At 38.6% G+C, this 17,823-nt stretch overlaps 1 protein-coding gene across 3 annotated transcripts in view; it reads left to right on the top strand.

Annotated features, from left to right (window-relative positions):
* CPAP (centrosome assembly and centriole elongation protein) overlaps window positions 1-17,823 on the top strand; it is a 57,125-nt gene that overhangs the window by 14,653 nt on the left and 24,649 nt on the right. For all 3 annotated transcript variants that reach the window (XR_009559705.1, XM_030882772.2, XM_030882773.2), the window contains exons 5-9: window positions 1,064-1,363; window positions 11,240-11,351; window positions 12,113-12,215; window positions 12,343-13,972; window positions 15,744-15,876. Coding sequence is in view for 2 of the 3 variants with exons in the window: in XM_030882772.2 (XP_030738632.1) it covers window positions 1,064-1,363; window positions 11,240-11,351; window positions 12,113-12,215; window positions 12,343-13,972; window positions 15,744-15,876 (2,278 nt within the window). In the remaining variant the exon portion in view is untranslated. The remainder of the gene's footprint in view (window positions 1-1,063; window positions 1,364-11,239; window positions 11,352-12,112; window positions 12,216-12,342; window positions 13,973-15,743; window positions 15,877-17,823) is intronic.

The following is a 17,823-nucleotide window of genomic DNA, read 5'->3' as shown; positions in this document are numbered from 1 at the left end:
CACAGTGAAAAAGGCAAGTACTGTCTTAATATTTCTGAAAATAGCTTAGAGCTTGGTGGATGGCCTGAAAGAGTCTTGGAGACCTCCAGGGGTTTACAGATCATGCTATGAGAGCTGCTGCTTTGGGTTGTTGCTCTTCTGTCAAAGATGTTGTTAGGCTGAAGTGGGTTGACCATTCGTTAAAAATATTTAGTGGGAGAGTATTGTTTTTAAGGAAGGGAGGTTGACTCTGATACTCAATGAGGGCCTACCTGATTTCCAGTTTTATTTGTGGGCTGGGGATGAGGCGGATGGTATAGGACATAAGTGGCATGCCTTTTTTATGAAACACTTCCCATTATGTCTTTTAATTCTGTTTAATTGAAACAATCTGGGAGAACAGAGGAAAGTAGCAGGATTTCAAGGGACTGGTACAGCAGGCAGGATGGCTAGTATTGCCATCTATCCTCTAAGAATTATACCTTAGAGGTATATAGAAAGGGAATCCTCTCTCTGTTTATTGGGTGATTTCAAAAGTAGAGACTTAAGAAACAAAACAGGTAAAAAGTAATACAGGAAATTTAGGAACTACAGAAAAGTACAAAACAGAAGTCACCCATAATTCCACCACCTGAGGTTACCAACATGTTAATGGTAATATAAAGGGAAAATGCGTTTGTGTGTTGTGACACAGCAGTTACTGATCATCAAGGAGCAATTCAGATTATTTGTAACTATCTGCATTGGTGCTCTCCATTTAACTGTATTCGTCACAGGGCTGTAGAGTTGACAGCTCCCAGCAGTGCTCATGGATGGAGCGTGATTGGTGCCTTCCAGAGTTAGGCGGTGCTGCAGCTCTGCCACGTACAAACTGCACATGAATCGTGGTATAAATATATTCAAAAATCAAAGGTCACTTTGGAGTCTTACAATTTCGTGATTTTGTTAAACATAGTTTCCTATTAATGAGGAAAAGATACTTTTATCACTTGGGAGAAAACTTTGTATTCAATAATAGGGGTAACAGGTAGTACAGAAAATGTTATAGAAAGTCATCAGTTTTTTTCATTTTCTTAATCGTAAGGTTTAACTCTAGTGCCTGATGACCAGAGCCAGAAGTACAGATCTCCAGGAAATTCAGCCACTGTAGAGAAACCCACGCCCTTCTTACCATCATATATCTACCAGAATCAAACCCAAGAAAAAAAACACACTTCCAACATTTTATCCGATGAACAAAACAACTTCCGTAGAACTACTCATCCAGATTTTGTTTTAACTTCAAAAAGTGGTGCTTCTCCCAATTTGTTTTATGAGGCTCAACATCAAGAAGCACTTGTGAAAAAAAATGATTTGAAGGAAGAAAACCATAACCATCCTAAAGGTGAGTTACTTATTTTTCTCTCTTCTGTAGTTAACTGACAGTGTCACCTGGTTGTTCTAAGACAAGAAAAGTCCTTTCTGCATTTTTCCTTGTCCCCTGCATCTTTTTTTTTTTTTTTTTTGCGGTTATGCGGGCCTCTTACTGTTGTGGCCTCTCCCGTTGTGGAGCACAGGCTCCGGACACGCAGGCTCAGCGGCCATGGCTCACGGCCCCAGCCACTCCACGACATGTGGGATCTTCCCGGACCGGTGGGGCATGAACCCGCGTCCCCTGCATCGGCAGGCGGACTCTCAACCACTGAGCCACCAGGGAAGCCCTCCCCTGCATCTTTAATTGTGAGATCCTACCTGCTACACAGCCACTGAGCCTGGATAGGACACAGAACCACACATAGAATTTGTGACTTTCCAGGAACAAATTGCAGGACAACTCATGCCAATTTCAAACCTCGCGTGGCAGCGTGGGTCTTCAAAAAGGGAGGCAGCGAGTTCTGCATGCACCATTTTCCTTGAGACCTTAGAAAAGTTTAAAATTGAGTTAAAATGTGTGTGCTAGTGGTGGGGCACAGGATAGAAGATGTGAAGTGTGAGCAGTAGGTTGGTGATGGGAGTTATTACTCACAAAAGGAATCCCCCTAACCCAGACACTCGTCGCTGGCCCTCTGTGTTCCCAGAACCCAGCACGTGCCTGCCGGAGAACTGGCACTCAGTGTCTGATGGTCCAAACTCATGGAGCTCTCGAGGCATTTCTAGTATATTTTCTTCTTGTCCTTTTTTTAAAAATTTTTTTAAGTCCTGTTGCTGTGCTCACTCCCTGGCCTTTTTTTCCCCTTCCACATTTTGTAATCATAAAATATTGTATAATAAATTGTGTTCTTTTCCCACTCAACATGGAAAATGCTATGGTACGTTCTGTAGCCTTCATAACCGTAATTTTAATGGTTGTCATCTTTATGCAGATCATCAAATAACATATCAGTATTTAATGTTCTTTGTGGTAGGACTGAGTCATTTCCATTATTTTTAATTTAATTTTCAATTTTAATGGTGTTTTTATGTATATGTTCCTTAGAGTAAGTTATAGAAAAACACAAATGATATGGCAAAAGGTGTCTATACTTACAGTTTAGGATTGGGCAGTTTTGGGATAAAAACTTATTCCTAATTTCGAGTAATTCCTGGGTTTAAAGAGGTCGTGTCTCTTCCTTATTTTTTAAACAGTACTCTCCCTTAACCTTTTCAATTTTTTTTTTTTTTTGGCCGCACTGTGCAGCATACGGAACTTCCCCTACCAGGGATCAAACCCGTGCCCCTTGCAGTGGAAGTGCAAAGTCTTAACTATTGGACCACCAGGGAAGTCCCCTTAACCTTTTATTTTGGAAAATTTCAAACACCCAGAAAAGTTGAAAGACCACTGCTGTAATTACCAGTATACCTACCACCTACATGCAACAGTTGATATTTTTCCATATTTACTTTGTCTATCTATATTTGTATGTGTGTGTATATACCTGTATCTATACTTAAATTTATATCTGTATTTACATCTGTGTATAGTTTGCTGAGTCATTTCATTGCAAATAATATGCAGACATTATATCATTTCAAATATCAAGTAAAAATTAGGACATTCTTCTATATAACCACAATACTGTTATTATACCTAGGGACCTTATCTATGCAAATGCAATTCAGAATTCTCCCTATGATCCCAAAATTGCCTTTTAAAGGTGTTTTTTTAAAAATAGGATCCAGTCAAGGTTTATGTATTACAGTCAGTTGTTACAACTCTTTATTTTATTTTTTTTGTTTTGTTTTGTTTTTCCGGCTGCACAACGAGGCGTGCGGGATCTCAGTTTCCCAACCAGAGATAGAACCCATGCCCCCTGCATTGGGAGCATGGAGTCTTAACCACTGGACCACCAGGGAAGTCCTTTAGTCTTTTTTAACTTAGGAAAGCCCACACCTTTTTCTCCATAACATTAAACTTTTGAAGACTTGTGTTTTTTTCTTTTTTTTAAAACATCTTTATTGAAGTATAATTGCTTTACAGTGTTGGGTTAGTTTCTGCTGTATAACAAAGTGAATCAGCTGTACATATACATATATCCCCATATCCCCTCCCTCTTGAGCCTCCCTCCCACCCTCCCTATCCCACCCCTCTAGGTGGTCACAAAGCACTGAGCTGATCTCCCTGTGCTATGCGGCTGCTTCCCACTAGCTATCTATTTTACATTTGGTAGTGTACATATGTCCATGCCACTCTCTCACTTCGTCCCAGCTTACCCTTCCCCCTCCCTGTGTCCTCAAGTCCATTCTCTACATCTGTGCCTTTATTCCTGTCCTGGCCCTAGGTTCTTCAGAACCACTTTTTTTTTTTTTTTTAGATTCCATATATATGTGTTAGCGTATGGTATTTGTTTTTCTCTTTCTGACTTGCTTCACTCTGTATGACAGTCTCTAGGTCCATCCACCTCACTGCAAATAACTCAATTTCGTTTCTTTTTATGGCTGAGTAATATTCCATTGTATATATATGCCACATCTTCTTTATCCATTCATCTGTCAATGGGCACTTAGGTTGCTTTCATGTCCTGGCTATTGTAAATAGAGCTGCAATAAACATTGTGGTACATGGCTCTTTGAATTGTGCTTTTCTCAGGGTATATGCCCAGTAGTGGGATTGCTGGGTCGTATGCCAGTTCTATTTTTAGTTTTTTAAGGAACCTCCATACTGTTCTCCATAGTGGCTGTATCAATTTACATTCCCACCAACAGTGCAAGAGGGTTCCCTTTTCTCCACACCTTCTCCAGCATTTATTGTTTGTAGATTTTTTGATGATGGCCATTCTGACTGGTGTGAGGTCATTGTACTATACCTCATTGTAGTTTTGATTTGCATTTCTCTAATGATTAATGATGTTGAGTAGTCTTTCCTGTGTTTGTTGGCAGTCTGTATGTCTTCTTTGGAGAAATGTCTATTTAGGTCTTCTGCCCATTTTTGGATTGGGTTGTTTGTTTTTTTGATATTGAGCTGCATGAGCTGCTTGTAAATTTTGTACATTGAATTCTTTGTCAGTTGTTTCATTTGCAAATATTTTCTCCCATTCTGAGGGTTGTCTTTTCGTCTTGTTTATGGTTTCCTCTGCTGTGCAAAGCTTTTAAGTTTCACTAGGTCCCATTTGTTTATTTTTGTTTTTATTTCCATTTCTCTAGGAGGTGGGTCAGAAAGGATCTTGCTGCGATTTATGTCATAGAGTGTTCTGCCTGTGTTTTCCTCTAAGAGTTTGATAGTGTCTGGCCTTAACATCTAGGTCTTCAATCCATTTTGAGTTTATTTTTGTGTATGGTGTTAGGGAGTGTTCTAATTTCATTCTTTCACATGTAGCTGTCCAGTTTTCTCAGCACCACTTATTGAAGAGGTGGTTTTTTCTCCATCGTATGTTTTTGCCTCCTTTATCAAAGATAAGGTGACCATATGTGCATGGGTTTATCTCTGGGCTTTCTATCCTGTTCCATTGATCTGTATTTCTGTTTTTGTGCCAGTACCATACTGTCTTGATTACTGTAGCCTTGTAGTATAGTCTGAAGTCTGGGAGCCTGATTCCTCCAACTCCATTTTTCTTTCTCAAGATTGCTTTGGTTATTTGGGGTCTTCTGTGTTTCCATACCAATTGTGAAAGTTTTTGTTCTAGTTCTGTGAAAAATGTCATTGGTAGTTGACAAGATGGGGATTGCCTTGAATCTGTAGACTGCTTTGGGTAGTATAGTCATTTTCACAATGTTGATTCTTCCAACCCAAGAACATGGTATATCTCTCCATCTGTTGGTATCATCTTTATTTTCTTTCATCAGTGTCTTATAGTTTTTTGAGTACAGGTCTTTTGTCTCCTTAGGTAGGTTTATTCGTAGGTATTATATTCTTTTTGTTGCAGTGGTAAATGGGAGTGTTTCCTTAATTTCTCTTTCAGATTTTTCATCATTAGTGTGTAGGAATGCAAGAGATTTCTGTGCTTTAATTTTGTGTCCTTCCACTTTACCAAATTCATTGATTAGCTCTAGTAGTTTTCTGGTAGCATCTTTAGGATTCTCTATGTATAGTATCATGTCATCTGCAAACAGTGACAGTAAATAAAACAGTGACAGTTTTCTTTTTTTTCCTATTTGGATTCCTTTTATTTCTTTTTCTTCTCTGATTGCTGTGGCTAAAACTTCCAAAACTATGCTGAATAACAGTGGTGAGTGTGGGCAACCTTGTCTTGTTCCTGATCTTAGTGGAAGTGATTTCAGTTTTTCACCATTGAGAACGATGCTGGCTGTGGGTTTGTCATATATGGCCTTTATTATGTTGAGGAAAGTTCCCTCTATGCCTCCTTTCTGGAGGGTTTTTTATCAAAAATCGGTGTTGAATTTTGTCGAAAGCTTTTTCTTCATCTATTGAGAATATCATATGGTTTTTATCCTTTAGTTTGTTAATATGTTGTATCCCATTGATTGATTTGTGTATATTGACGAATCCTTGCATTTCTGGGATAAACCCCACTTGATCATGGTGTATGATCCCTTTAATGTGCTGTTGGATTCTCTTGGCTAGTATTTTATTGAGGAGTTTTGCATCTGTGTTCATCCATGATATGGGCCTGTAGTTTTGTTTTTTTGTGACATCTTTGTATGGTTTTGGTATCAGGGTGATGGTGGCCTCGTAGAATGAGTTTGAGAGTGTTCCTCTCTGCTGTATTTTGGAAGAGTTTGAGAAGGATAGATGCTAGTTCTTCTCTAAATGTTTGATAGAATTCACTTGTGAAGCCATCTGGTCCTGCACTTGTGTTTGATGGAAGATTTTTAATCACAGTTTCAATTTCAGTGCTTGTGATTTGTCTGTTTATATTTTCGATTTCTTCCTGGTTCAGTCTCGGAAGGATGTGCTTTTCTAAGAATTTGTCCATTTCTTCCAGGTTGTCCATTTTATTGGCATAGAGTTCTTGTAGTAATCTCTCATGATCCTTTGTATTTCTGCACTGTAAGTTGTAACTTCTTCTTTTTCATTTCTAATTCTGTTGATTTGAGTCTTCTCCCTTTTTTTCTTGATGAGTCTGGCTAGTAGTTTATCAATTTTGTTTGTCTTTGCAAAGAACCAGCTTTTAGTTTTATTGATTTTTGCTCTTGTTTCCTTCATTTCTTTTTCATTGATTTCTGATCTGATCTTTATTTCTTTTCTTCTGCTAACTTTGGGTTTTTTGTTTTTCTTTCTCTAATTGCTTTAGGTGTAAGTTTAGATTGTTTTTTTGAGGTGTTCCTTGTTTCTTGAGGTAGGATTGTATTGCTATAAACTTCCCTCTTAGAACTGCTTTTGCTGCATTCCATAGGTTTTGGGTCGTTATGTTTTCATGTCATTTGTTTTTAGGTATTTTTTGATTTCCTCAGTGATCTCTTGGTTATTTAGCAGTGTATTGCTTAGCCTCCATGTGTTCGTGTTTTTTGCAGATTTTTTCTGTAATTGATATCTAGTCTCATAGTGTTGTGGTCGGAAAAGATACTTGGCACGATTTCAATTTTCTTAAATTTACCAAGGCTTGATTTGTGACCCAAGATATGATCTATCCTGGAGAATGTTCCATGAGCACTTGAGAAGAAAGTGTATTCTGTTGTTTTTGGATGGAATGTCCTAGAAATATCAATTAAGCCCATCTTGTTTACTGTATCATTTAAAGCTTGTGTTTATTTATTTTCATTTTGGATGATCTGTCTGTTGGTGAAAGTGGGGTGTTAAAGTCCCCTACTATGGTTGTGTTACTGTCGATTTCCCCTTTTATGACTGTTAGCATTTGCCTTATATATTGAGGTGTTCCTATGTTGGGTGCATAAATATTTACAATTTTTATATCTTCTTCTTGAATTGATCCCTTGATCATTATGTAGTGTCCTTCTTTGTTTCTTGTAATAGTCTTTAAAGTCTGTTTTGTCTGATATGAGAATTGCTACTCCAGCTTTCTTTTGATTTCCATTTGCATGGAATATTTGTTTCCATCCCCTCACTTTCTGTCTGTATGTGTCCCTAGGTCTGAAGTGGGTCTCTTGTAGACAGCATATATATGGGTCTTGTTTTTGTATCCATTCAGCCAGTCTATGTCTTTTGGTTGGAGCATTAAACCATTTACATTTAAGGTGCTTATTGATATGTATGTTCCTATTACCATTTTCTTAATTGTTTTGGGTTTGTTATTGTAGGTCTTTTCCTTCTCTTGTGTTTCCTGCCTAGAGAAGTTCCTTTAGCATTTGTTGTAAAGCTGGTTTGGTGGTGCTGAGTTCTCATAGCTTTTGTCTGCAAAGGTTTTAATTTCTCCATTGAATCTGAATGAGATCCTTGCTGGGTAGAGTAATCTTGGTTGTAGGTTTTTCCCTTTCATCACTTTAAATATGTCCTGCCACTCTCTTCTGGCTTGCAGAGTTTCTACTGAAAGATCAGCTGTTAACCTTATGGGGATTCCCTTGTATGTTATTTGTTGCTTTTCCCTTGCTGCTTTTAATATTTTTTCTTTGTATTTAATTTTTGATAGGTTGATTAATACGTGTCTTTGTGTGTTTCTCCTGTATGGGACTCTCTGTGCCTCCTGGACTTGATTGACTATTTCCTTCCCATATTAGGGCAGTTTTCAGCTATAATCTCTTCAGATATTTTCTCAGTCCCTTTTTTTTTTTTCTTCTGGGAGGCCTCTCTTTCGAATGTTGATGCATTTAGTGTTGTCCCAGAGGTCTCTGAGACTGTCCTCAATTCTTTTCACTCTTTTCTTTGTTCCGCTCTGTGGTAGTTATTTGCACTATTTTATCTTCCCAGTCACTTATCCGTTCTTCTGCCTCAGTTATTCTGCTGTTGATTCCTTCTACAGAATTTATAATTTCATTTATTGTGTTGTTCATCATTGTTTGTTTGCTCTTTAGTTCTTCTAGGTCCTTGTTAAATGTTTCTTGTATTGTCTCCATTCTATTTCCAAGATTTTGAATCATCTTTACTATCATTACTGTGAATTCTTTTTCAGGTAGGCTGCCTATTTCCTCTTCCATTTTTTTGGTCTGGTGGGTTTTTACTTTGTTCCTTTATCTGCTGTGTACGTCTCTGTCTTCTCATTTTGCTTAACTTACTGTGTTTGCCGTCTCCTTTTTGCAGGCTGCAGGTTCTTAGTTCCTGTTACTTTTGGTGTCTCCCCTCAGTGGGTAAGGTTGGTTCAGTGGGTTGTGTAGGCTTCCTGGTGGAGGGGACTGGTGCCTGTGTTCTGGTGGATGAGGCTGGATCTTGTCCTTCTGGTGGGCAGGACTGCGTCTGGTGGTGTGTTTTGGGGTGTCTGTGAACTTTTTATGATTTTAGGCAGCCTCTCTGCTAACGGTTGGGGTTGTGCTCCTGTCTTGCTAGTTGTTTGTCATAGGGTGTCCAGCACTGTAGATTGCTGGTTGTTGAGTGGAGCTGGGTCTTAGCGTTGAGATGGAGATCTCTGGGAGAGCTTTTGCTGTTTGATATTATGTGGGGCCAGGAGGTCTCTGGTGGATCAATGTCCTGAACTTGTCTCTCCCACCTCAGAGGCTCAGGCCTGACACCCGGCCAGAGCACCAAGACCCTGTCAGCCACTTGGCTGAGAAGAAAAGGGAGGAAAAAAAAAAGAAAGAAAAAAATAAAGTTATGAAAATAAAAAATATTATTAAAAATTTTTTTTAAAAAGTAATAGAGAAAGAAAGATGAGAGCAACCAAACCAAAAAGCAAATCCAGCAATGATAACGAGCGCTAAAAACTATAGTAAAACAACAACAACAACAAAAAACAGAACTGTAGGACAAATGGTAAAAGCAAAGCTATACAGACAAAATCACACAAAGAAGCATACACATGCACACTCACAAAAAGAGAAAAGGAAAAAAAACATGGAAGAGAGCAACCAAATCAATAAACAAATCTACCAATGATAATAAGCTCTAAATACTAACCTAAAATGAGCCTAAAACTAGAAACAAATTGATGCAGAAAGCAAATCCCAAGTTGCTCCCAAAGTCCACTGCCTCAATTTGGGATGATTCGTTGTCTATTCAGGTGTTCCACAGTTGCAGGTGCATCAAGTTGATTGTGGAGATTTAATCCGCTGCTCCTGAGGCTGCTGGGAGAGATTTCCCTTTCTCTTCTTTGTTCTTCACTCAGACAAGACAGGGTTAAATGAGCAGCTGATTCGGGGGCTCTGGCTCACTCAGGCTGGGGGAGGGCGGGGTACGGAATGCAGGGTGAGCCTGCGGAGGCAGAGGCTTGCGTTATGTTGCAACCGCCTGAGGCGTGCTCTGTGTTTTCCCAGGGAACTTTTCCCTGGATCACAGGACCTGGCTTGGCGGGCTGCACAAGTCCCCGGGGTGCATGCATGTGTGTGTGTGTGGATAGTGAGCTGCGCTCGCACACAGGCCTCTTGGTGGCGGCAGCAGCAGCCTTAGTGTCTCTTGCCCGTCTCTGGGGTCTGCGCTGATAGCTGCGGCTCACTCCCATCTCTGGAGCTTGTTTAGATGGTGCTCTGAACTCCCCCTCCTCGCGCATCCCGAAACTGGTTTCTTGCATCTTAGGCAGGTCCTGACTTTCCCGGGCTCCCTCTCGGCTAGCTGTGGCATACTAGCCCCTTCAGGCTGTGTTCACGCAGCCAACCCCAGTCCTCTCCCTGGGATCCGACCTCTGAAGCCCGAGCCTCAGCTCCCAGCCCCCCGCCTGCCTCGGCGGGTGAGCAGACAAGCCTCTCGGTCTGGTGAGTGCTGGTCGGCACCGATCCTCTGTGCAGGAATCTCTCCGCTTTGCCCTCCGCACCCCTGTTGCTGCGCTGTCCTCTGTGGCTCCGAAGCAATCCCCCCTGCCACCCCCTGTCTCCGCCAGTGAAGGGGCTTCCTAGTGTGTGGAAACTTTTCCTCCTTCACAGCTCCCTCCCAGAGGTGCAGGTCCCGTCCCTATTCTTTTGTCTCTGTTTTTCCTTTTTTCTTTTGCTCTACCCAGGTATGTGGGGAGTTTCTTGCCGTTTGGGAAGTCTGAGGTCTTCTGCCAGCATTCAGTAGGTGTTCTGTAGGAGGTGTTCCACATGTAGATGTATTTCTGATGTATTTGTGGGGAGGAAGGTGATCTCCACGTCTTCTCCGCCGTCTTGAAGGTCCCCAAGTAAAGTTTTATTTTGTAGAATTACCTCTAAAACAGTGCCCTATGCTTCAGAGTACTTCGTCATTACAGCTCTGTTAGTTTCCTGTTGCTGCCCTGTCAAGAAACTGTGACCACGTGGTGTATAAATTCTTTACCAAGGCAACTCGACACCTTCTTTCTCTGGGGCTGAATCCCCGCTGCTCACGTGCTCTTTACACACACAGATCTTCCATTGACTGCAGTGGGAATTCTCAGTGTGTAAAAGGAGAGGTTTTCCTGTCTGCAGACTTTCACTTGTCAACTTCACAGAATGGCTTCCGGATTATTTTGGGGGTCTCAATCCTCAGTAGCTTGCCAGCGAAGTTGATCTGAATTGAGAACTCAACACCAGATACTTTGAATAAAGTCCAGTCCTAGCAAAGGACTTGCTTCAAAATTTAATCAGGTAACAGTGTGCCCGAACAGAGGGCTCACTGTCAGGTCACAGAAGCCAGTACTATGGCACGGGTTTTTGAGAGGTCAGCTGGAAAGGAGAGCAGAATGTTGTGTTTTCATTAGCATTTTGTAGTTTTTCTTTATCATATTAAAGAATTCCTTGAGAGTTCTAAAATCTTTGGTATACATTAAGTTTAACTAAATATTTTTTTAGTACAGTAACTTGTAAAATTCTCAAGTTTTAAGACTTTAATATGCTTTTTTTTGAACTAAATTGTTGCTCATTTTTATCCTAGGAGAAGGTATTTTACCATGTTCGGAGAAAATGACGGAACAGATTCAGGAAGGGAACAATACGAACTTAAAAAAAATTGGTGATTCCTCAGAAGTGGTTAATATTGAAGAAAGGTATCATCCATGTTGGAAGGAATTTAGTATAATAGTCATTATTATTGGTACTTTCTCTGAAAGATCCATAGTTTTCTTGTTTTTGCCTGGGTATGCTTTTAAGTAAAGGGTTGAAGATCCAACGTATTCCATGTTGTCAGCAACAGAAGCAGGTTGGGGAGATACATCAGGTTGACAATGTACTGGAAAAATGGAGCAAAGTTTTTTCACCTAAGGGAAATATCTGGATAAAACTAAGCTTCTCTCAAATAAGTAAATCCTGTTTTGGAGAAGAGAAAGAAGTCATATATTGGAGTCTGACACATGGTATCACTTACAAATAATAATTGAGTGAGTGTGGGTACAGAATTTAAAAATTTTATGTCAGAGATAAAATATCAACTGTGAGGTTGTTTATTATTTTCTTAAGTATTTTAATATACATTATGGAATGGCAAATGACTTTTGATTGTTTTGTTTATATTATTAAGGATCTTAAAGAATGTATTTAATGAACTATTTTTGAAATATTTTTATTTATGTAATGAATATGTTACTTCAAAAGTTAATCTAAGGTCAGTAGGTGGACTTCAGAGGGGTTTTTCAAATCGTGTAGTGACGTGTATTTCTATATTTTGGAGGATGGAGTGGGATTGTAGCTTTTAATAGATTCTCGGAGGGGATCTGTGACTTTGAAAAAGGTTAGTTCTCAGTCAGGCACACTAAGTGTAAAGTATTCACCACATGATTTGAATGTTAAATAACTTTACTTTCATGATTAGGCCTATTAAAGCTGCTATTAGAGAAAGGAAACAAACCTTTGAAGACTACTTAGAAGAACAAATTCGGTTGGAAGAACAAGAACTGAAACAAAAACAGCTAAGGGTTAGCATTTCCACTATTTTGATTAAATTATCTTAAGGCTTTAGAGATTTGTTTATAATTTGCTTTAAAAATAACTTTGAGATTACTTGGATATACCAGAATTAATTCAAATATTCTTTTATTTTAGGAAGCAGAAGGATCCTTGCTAATCAAAGCAAAACCAAAACAACCATTCTTAAAACGAGGAGAAGGTTTAGCTAGATTTACTAATGCTAAATCTAAGTTTCAGAAGGGGAGAGAAAATAAACTAGTCACTACTCAGAGCATTTCAGAGGACAAACCTGTGTTTAAATTAGATAAACAACAATTCCAGCGGAAAACTGCTCATATAAATAAAGAACTGTGTACAGAGAACCTTCCTGTCAAAAAGAACAGTAAAGCCAGAACAAAGAGTGGTTGTGTCACACTCAGTCAGAAGCCGAAAGTGCTTAAGGGTAACAATAGGAAAAGTCTCTCTCCAGCAGGGTTGAAGATACTGGCAGGGAAGAAATGTGATGGGCAATTTAGAGGTCAGATCAATTTAGAAAAAACGGTAGAATCTAATAATAAAGAAAATGTACCCGAGTGTACAAAACCTTGTGACGTTGGTTGCAAAATCTGGAATAATACGCAAGGTAAAGACAGACTTTCCCTTTTGACAGGGCTGGCCAGCTGCGTGGCTTCTAAGAGCCCAATAAGTGAGACTTCGAAAGAGTCAGAATCTTCTCTTGACATTTCTCTTCAGAAAAAGTTAGAGAATTGGGAACGAGAAAAGGAAAAGGAAAATTTGGAATTAGATGAATTTTTGTTTTTAGAACAAGCTGCTGATGAAATATCATTTTCTAGTAATTCCTCATTTGTACTGAAGATCTTAGAGAGGGACCAACAGATCTGCAGAGGTCACCGGCTGTCTTCTACTCCTGTCAAAGCTGTGCAGCAAGAGAAGACAGCAACTCCGGATCCCATCAGTGAGCGTAACCAAAATGAGGATCCAGACCGTACCAAGTGTGAAAGTAAGGGTGAGTGTGAGGTTGCACCCAAACAACCTGATTCAGTATCCTCACCTGATGGATCGCAGGAACAGTCCTGTAAAGTCAATAGGAAAGTGTTCCAAATGAGCACTTGTGAAGGTCCAACTAGGTGGAATGCAAGCGATGACGAGGGTGGTACAGACAGTGATGATAGCACTGATTCTGAGGAACACCTTGATGTCACCATAAAACCATCAACTGAGGATAAAGAAAGGGGTTTCAGCAGCAGAGAAGATAGTCCCCAAGTCTGTGATGGGAGGGGACCTTTAAGGGACACCAGGACTCAAGAAGAAGATAAGAGGAGAGATGTTGATTTAGATTTGTCTGATAAAGATTACAGTAGTGATGAGTCTATCATAGTAGCAGGCTTGAAAAATAAAGCTTCTGATTCCTCAAGAAGATACCCATCTATGAGTAAAATTGACTTTGATGATGAAAGAACTTGGACTGACCTTGAAGATGATTCATTTAAACATGATGTTATTCTTGGGAATGAAGCCATTTATGGGACTCCCCAGACAACCTACCCTAATAAGAGTGAAAAATGTGTACTGGACAAAACAATAAAAAGGAAGGTTGCAGCAGTCAAGAAGGGAGAAGACTTGAATAAATCCAGTAGGAGCACAAGTCCTCCTCCTACCTCGGATCTGATGATGAAATTCTTCCCTTCTTTGAAACCAAAATCAAAATCAGATTCACGCTTGGGAAATGAACCCAAGTTAAACATAAATCAAGACCAGCCACCTGGTAAGTCAGAGCATTGTAAACTATGTAATGGAATGTTACAAGTTTAGCATTTGCTTTATCAGTATGTTGTCAGAATGCTTATTAAAATCCCAACCTTTCTAGTTGCTCAGTGGAAATCTAGTAGGTGATTTGTTAAAGTTTAGTAGGTAATTTGTTAAAATTTGATTTGTTTTGTGAATCTAATGTAATAGTCACTAGTATAAGAGTTTTGGAAGAATTGTGATTTCAGATTTTTCAAATTTTAGCCTGTATCTTATTGCTAAGGCTTTAAAATTAATTATTATAAAGTGAGATAACATTTAAGTTTCTTTTATAACCAGGGAATACCCAATTTGTGGTTTGTGCTACTGTGCTACCTCTGTGTGTGTGTATTTTTTTAATTAGTTTTTTTTTTTTTTTTTAACTACCTCATGCATTTACTTGCCAAATATGAGGAAGAAACACAGTAAAATTCAAGTTTCTTTTCTTCTCCAGACCTGGGCTCTTAGAGACATCAACTTTCCCATTTCATTTGTGTATTCTACAAAGATTCCATGCATATGAAAGCATATGTGTGAATGTGTATATAATCCTCCTTTCTGCACAAATGAAAACATATTTTTTATATACTGTTCTGCACCTTGCTTATAATAAATTTTGAAGATTGTTCTAATACACACACATCTGTCTCATTCCATTTAGTGGCTATATAGTATTTAGTTTATGTGATGGATTTTATTAACTTATATTGAAAGCAGTTTTCCATTATGTCATGTTATATTATAAACTCTGAATGTCTAGCAAAGCATAGGTGCTTTAAAATAGAAATTGTAACTTAAGGTAATTTTTTAAAATACTCTGATTTTAAAAATATATTTTAAAAATAATATTTTTTGCAGGAATTTTGGAAGTTAAAAAGTAGAAGCAAAAATGTTTATAACTACCCTATCCTAAAGTAATTGTGATATCATTTTGGGATATTTCTTTCCATTCATTTTTCCTGTGTATTTTTCATATGGTAGAGACATATATTATAGCTCGCCTCATCCTTTTTGACCAGGTGTATAATATGCTTTGGCCATATCATTAAAACTCTTTGTATACTTTAAAAATGGTTGCAGAGCATTATATGAATGTAGCATAATTTTATTTAGTAATTTCTTTAATGTTGGATATGAATTATTTTTCACTATTAGAAATAACACTTCAATGCATATTTTTGTGCAGGACGATTTGTATGATTTTATAAGTTCGTTCTTTAACTAGATTTTTAGAAGTGGGTCTAAGGGTAGATAATGTGTATTTTAGCCTTGTGTTACAAATCAGGGTTATTTTCCAGAAGGGTAGTTGAAGGACGAAAGCATTGGCTATTTTCTTAAGTAGCAAATTTGATACTGAAAAAGATCTTAATTTGTATTTCTTTGATCAGTGGGGGGTAAACTTTGATTTTGGTGTTCATTAGAGCTTTAAGTCTCTTGCAAATACTTATTCATGTTCTTAAGCTATTTATGTATATTGGTTTAAAAATTTATTTGATTTTTTAAATACATAACGTTCATTTGTCATCAGATTGATACTCTTGAGGTAGAATGATTTGATTCTTAAATTTAGGCTGTTCCATCTGGAAAGTTAGACTATAATAATTTTTTTCTTTGCTTTTAGAAGCATTGTTTCTAATGCATTTTAATAGTACAGGTGTTTACCATATTTTTGGCTCCTAGTGTAATAGCTAGCTAGTGTTTTGCTGTTGAAAGCTTTTTGTGAAGTTCAGTATTTGTGGCTTATCTTATAGGTGACAATGTTCGATCTCAAGTTTTGAGAGAGAAAGTTATTGAATTGGAAACAGAAATAGAAAAATTTAAAGCTGAGAACACATCTTTAGCTAAACTTCGCATTGAACGAGAAAGTGCCTTGGAAAAACTCAGGTAAGTTTGCATCTGTAAGTGGGGGAAAATGTATAGTGATTCAGCTTTATTTTTAAGATTATATCTGAACTATTTGAAACAATTCTTATTAATCCAACAATAAAAGTGAGAGAAGGAAGTGAAATAAATACCACATAAGAATTTTTAAATAAAATGACCCACTGTGGTCAAAGATGTCTTAAAAGGAGAATTGTCGTCGTGATGAGGTCATAAATTGAAATTTGAAAAGCAGTGTGGAGCTCTGAATTCAAGGGCCACCTTGGCCAGTGTATTAGTTTCCTAGGGCTGCTGTAACAAAATATACACAAACTGGATGGCTTGAAACAACAGAAATTTATTTTCTCATGGTTCTGGGGGCTAGAAGCCTGAAGTCAAGGTGTCAGCAGAGCCATGCTTTCTCTTGTATCTTCTGTTGGTTTCTGGTGATCCTTAGCCTTCCTTGGCTCACAGCTGGACATGTGGGTTGTGTCTATGTTTGGGTTATTGTGAATAATGCTGAGGAACCACCATACTGTTCTGCACAGTGGCTACACCAGTTTACATCATGTTAGTTGATTTGTGTGTGTTGAACCAACTTTGCATCCTGGGGATGAATCCCACTTGGTCATGGTATTTAATGCTTTTACTGTGCTGTTGAATTTGGTTTGCTAGTATTTTTTTGAGGATTTATACACTGTATTCATCAGGGACATTAGCCTATAGTTTTCCTTTCTTGTATCTTTGTCTGCCATTGGTATCAGAGTGATAACTAACCTCACAGAATGAGTTTGGAAGTATTCCTTCTTTTCTTGGAAGAGTTTAAAAAAGAATGGTGTTAATTTTTTCTTTGACTGGTGGAATTTACCTGTGAAGCCATCTGGTCCTGGACTTGTGTTTTTTGGGAGGTTTTTGATTACTGATTCAGTCTCCTTATTTGTTATTGGTCAGTTCAGACTTTCTGTTTCTTCTGGATTCAATTTTGGTAGGTTGTATGTTTCTAGGAATTTAACCATTCTAAGTTATCCAGTAGTTTCGAATATAATTATTCATATATGGTCCTTTTTATTTCTGAGGCATCTGTTATAATGCCTTGCCTTTCATTTATGACTTTATTTATTTGAGTCTTCTCTCTTTTTTCTTAGTCTAGCTAAAGGTTTGTTGATTTTTTTCCTCCTGGACTCCCATAATGCGTATATAGTTCATTCATACAGTAGTGTCCCATAAATCCTGCAGGCTTTCTTCACTCCTTTTCATTCTTTTCCCTTTTTTCCCCCTCTGACTGAATAACTTTGAATCACCAGTCTTCACAGTCACAGATTCTCTCTTCTGCTTGAGTCTGCTGTTGACGTTTTCTGTTGCATTTATCACTTCATTCCTTGTATTCAGCTCTAGAATTTCTTTTTGGTTCTTTTTTTATGATTTCTGGCTCTTCGTTGAACTTATTGTTTTGTTTCACGTATCGTTTCCCTGGTTTAATTGAGCTGTTTTTCTGTGTTTTCTTGTAGCTTGCTGGGCTTCCTTAAAGCAATTGTTTTGTGCTCTGTGTCAGGTCATCTGTAGACCTCGATTTCTTTGGGATTGGTTACTGGAGCTTCATTAGTCCTTTGGTGGTGTCACGTTTGCCTGATTCTTGGTGATCTATGTGGACTTGTGTTGATGTCTTTGCATTTGAAAGAAGAAACACCTGTTTCTGTCTCTACAGACTGTTTTTGGCAGGTAAAGACCTTCTTCTGCTGGATCCCTGGACCGGTGGGTCTACTTTCAGGATCACAGTCAAGTGGGGTTGTAGCTGGGTCCACAGTTGGTAGGCCTGTTACCAGGGTTGCAGTCAGCTGTGGTTCCTGCTGGATCCCCAGTAGGACAGGACTACTTCTTGGACCACAGTCAGGCAGGGCTGGAGCTAGGTCATGGGGCTGCCTCGTGGTCCACTGTTGAGTCTGTAGACAGGAGGTGTGTTTCCAGGCGTGA

This window comes from Globicephala melas, chromosome 18, assembly GCF_963455315.2.
Source record: "Globicephala melas chromosome 18, mGloMel1.2, whole genome shotgun sequence".
Lineage (NCBI taxonomy): Eukaryota > Metazoa > Chordata > Mammalia > Artiodactyla > Delphinidae > Globicephala > Globicephala melas.
This window is presented reverse-complemented; position numbering and strand designations above follow the sequence as displayed.